The sequence below is a fragment of the Tupaia chinensis genome, unplaced genomic scaffold (genome assembly GCF_000334495.1).
Source record: "Tupaia chinensis unplaced genomic scaffold, TupChi_1.0 Scaffold000335_1, whole genome shotgun sequence".
NCBI lineage: Eukaryota > Metazoa > Chordata > Mammalia > Scandentia > Tupaiidae > Tupaia > Tupaia belangeri.
In genome coordinates this window covers 1,142,871-1,144,485 of record NW_006159829.1, presented here as the reverse complement: position 1 = coordinate 1,144,485, position 1,615 = coordinate 1,142,871, and the positions used below count along the sequence as shown (strand labels likewise).

The window sequence follows — 1,615 nt, the reverse complement described above, 5'->3', positions numbered from 1 at the left end:
GGGGGGTGGAGGGCCTGGTGGGGGAAAGACTGTCTGCTGGGCCTTGAGGAGCCGCAGGGAATGAAACCAGCCCTGTAGCGTGCCAGGGCCAGTGGGGCCCAGCTCTGCTCTGGAGGCCACCAGCCAGCCAGGTCAGACTGGGCAGGGCCCAGAGGTGTCAGATTTGGGGTGGGGCCACAAGAGCCCCTCTCCCATCGTGCCCCCCCTGCAGCCCCATCTCCCCGCTGGCGGCACCCTCAGACCTCGGGGTAGCTGTCCAGCCTAGCCAGCGCGACCCCCACCCACAGGGCAGGGCCAAGGTCCCCATGATGGAGGCTCCTGCTTTCCAGCGGGGAGGTGTGGACAGGCGTGGGGCAGTGCCAGCTGCTGGGGGTGCAGAGCTGGGTGCAGATGGAGCCCGGGGCCTTGCAAGCTGTGTGGGGAGCCCATGGCATCTGCTCCCCAAGGTGTGCCAGCGCCCAGGCCTGAGGGACCTGGTGCAGGGGCCTGGGCTCAGCAGCTCTGCAGCGCCTCTGTGTGCTCCTCTGGAATCGGGCTCACCAGCGAGGACCCGGGGCTTAGCTGTGTCAGCACCAACTGGCTATCCCAGCGGGGGCGCCTCACCCTTTCTGGGGCCAGGAGTTCCCCTCGAGGTGACGCTGCAAGAGAAAGCCACTCGGGAGAGGAGCCCCAGGGCCATGGATGCCGTGGGCCGACCCTGCCCAGCCTCGGCCCGGTAGGTACAAGTGTCCTGCCCCCTCACTCCGCGGTCTCCCTGGAACCCGCAGACGATGGAGAAGGCGGCGGTGCCGTCGGTGACGCTCATCGTGGGCTGTGGCGTGTCCTCCCTCACCCTGCTCATGCTGGTCATTATCTACGTGTCTGTGTGGAGGTGGGTGCCCAGCCCTGAGTGCTGCCGCAGGGGGCTTCCAACCGAGCCAGCGCTGGGTCTGGCGCTCTCCCCGAGGCCTGTGGCAGGCTGCTCCGTGCCCTCCACTTCTGCCTCCCTCCCCCATCACACCCCTCAGTCAGGGCCCAGGCCTCAGTGTCCCCAGCTCCCCCCACCTGAGCTACGTGAACCCAGCAGGTCTGTCCGCCTGGCCCACTCCTTGCTAGTCACCTGGGCTCCTACCCCTTGCTCCTGGAGCCACCCTGCAGGCACAGCCTCCCTGGGGCCTCTGCTTGCTCTGCTGCCCTGCCCTCCTTTCCCCACTGCCACGGGGGCTCCATGGGCTCCATGCCTGCTCCGTCCCAGTGTGGCCGTGGAGTATGTAGAGGAGTCATTGTCAAGCCAGTGGTGAGTCTGTGTGCAGGCTCGGTCTGAGCACCAGGCCTGCGCAGCTGCAGGTGGGTGTGAGTGCGCTCCCACTATGGTGTATGCGTGACTGCAGCAGGGCCAGCGGTGGTCGTCCATGCTGCCCACCTGCTCCCAGCCCCATCCAGGAGAGGCTGGGAATGGAGAGGGTGAGCTCAAGGTCACTGCCCTGCAGCTGCCCACGGGGCCGAACTAGGACTCCCAACGTGGCCATAGGGCACGTGGCCACCCTGGCTCACAGTCACTGCAGTGCCGGCCAATAATTGGAACTGACGGTCCAGCAGCTGCCCGAGGGCGGGCAGCAGGAGGCCGATGTGGGCG

The 1,615-nt window shown here is 67.4% G+C and overlaps 1 protein-coding gene across 1 annotated transcript in view; it reads left to right on the top strand.

The window, feature by feature from the left end:
• Positions 1 to 1,615, top strand: part of ADGRB1 (adhesion G protein-coupled receptor B1) — a 99,805-nt gene that overhangs the window by 75,313 nt on the left and 22,877 nt on the right. Inside the window, 2 exon segments of the mRNA XM_027773277.1 lie at positions 212 to 686; positions 768 to 871. Coding sequence (XP_027629078.1) covers positions 212 to 686; positions 768 to 871 — 579 coding nt within the window.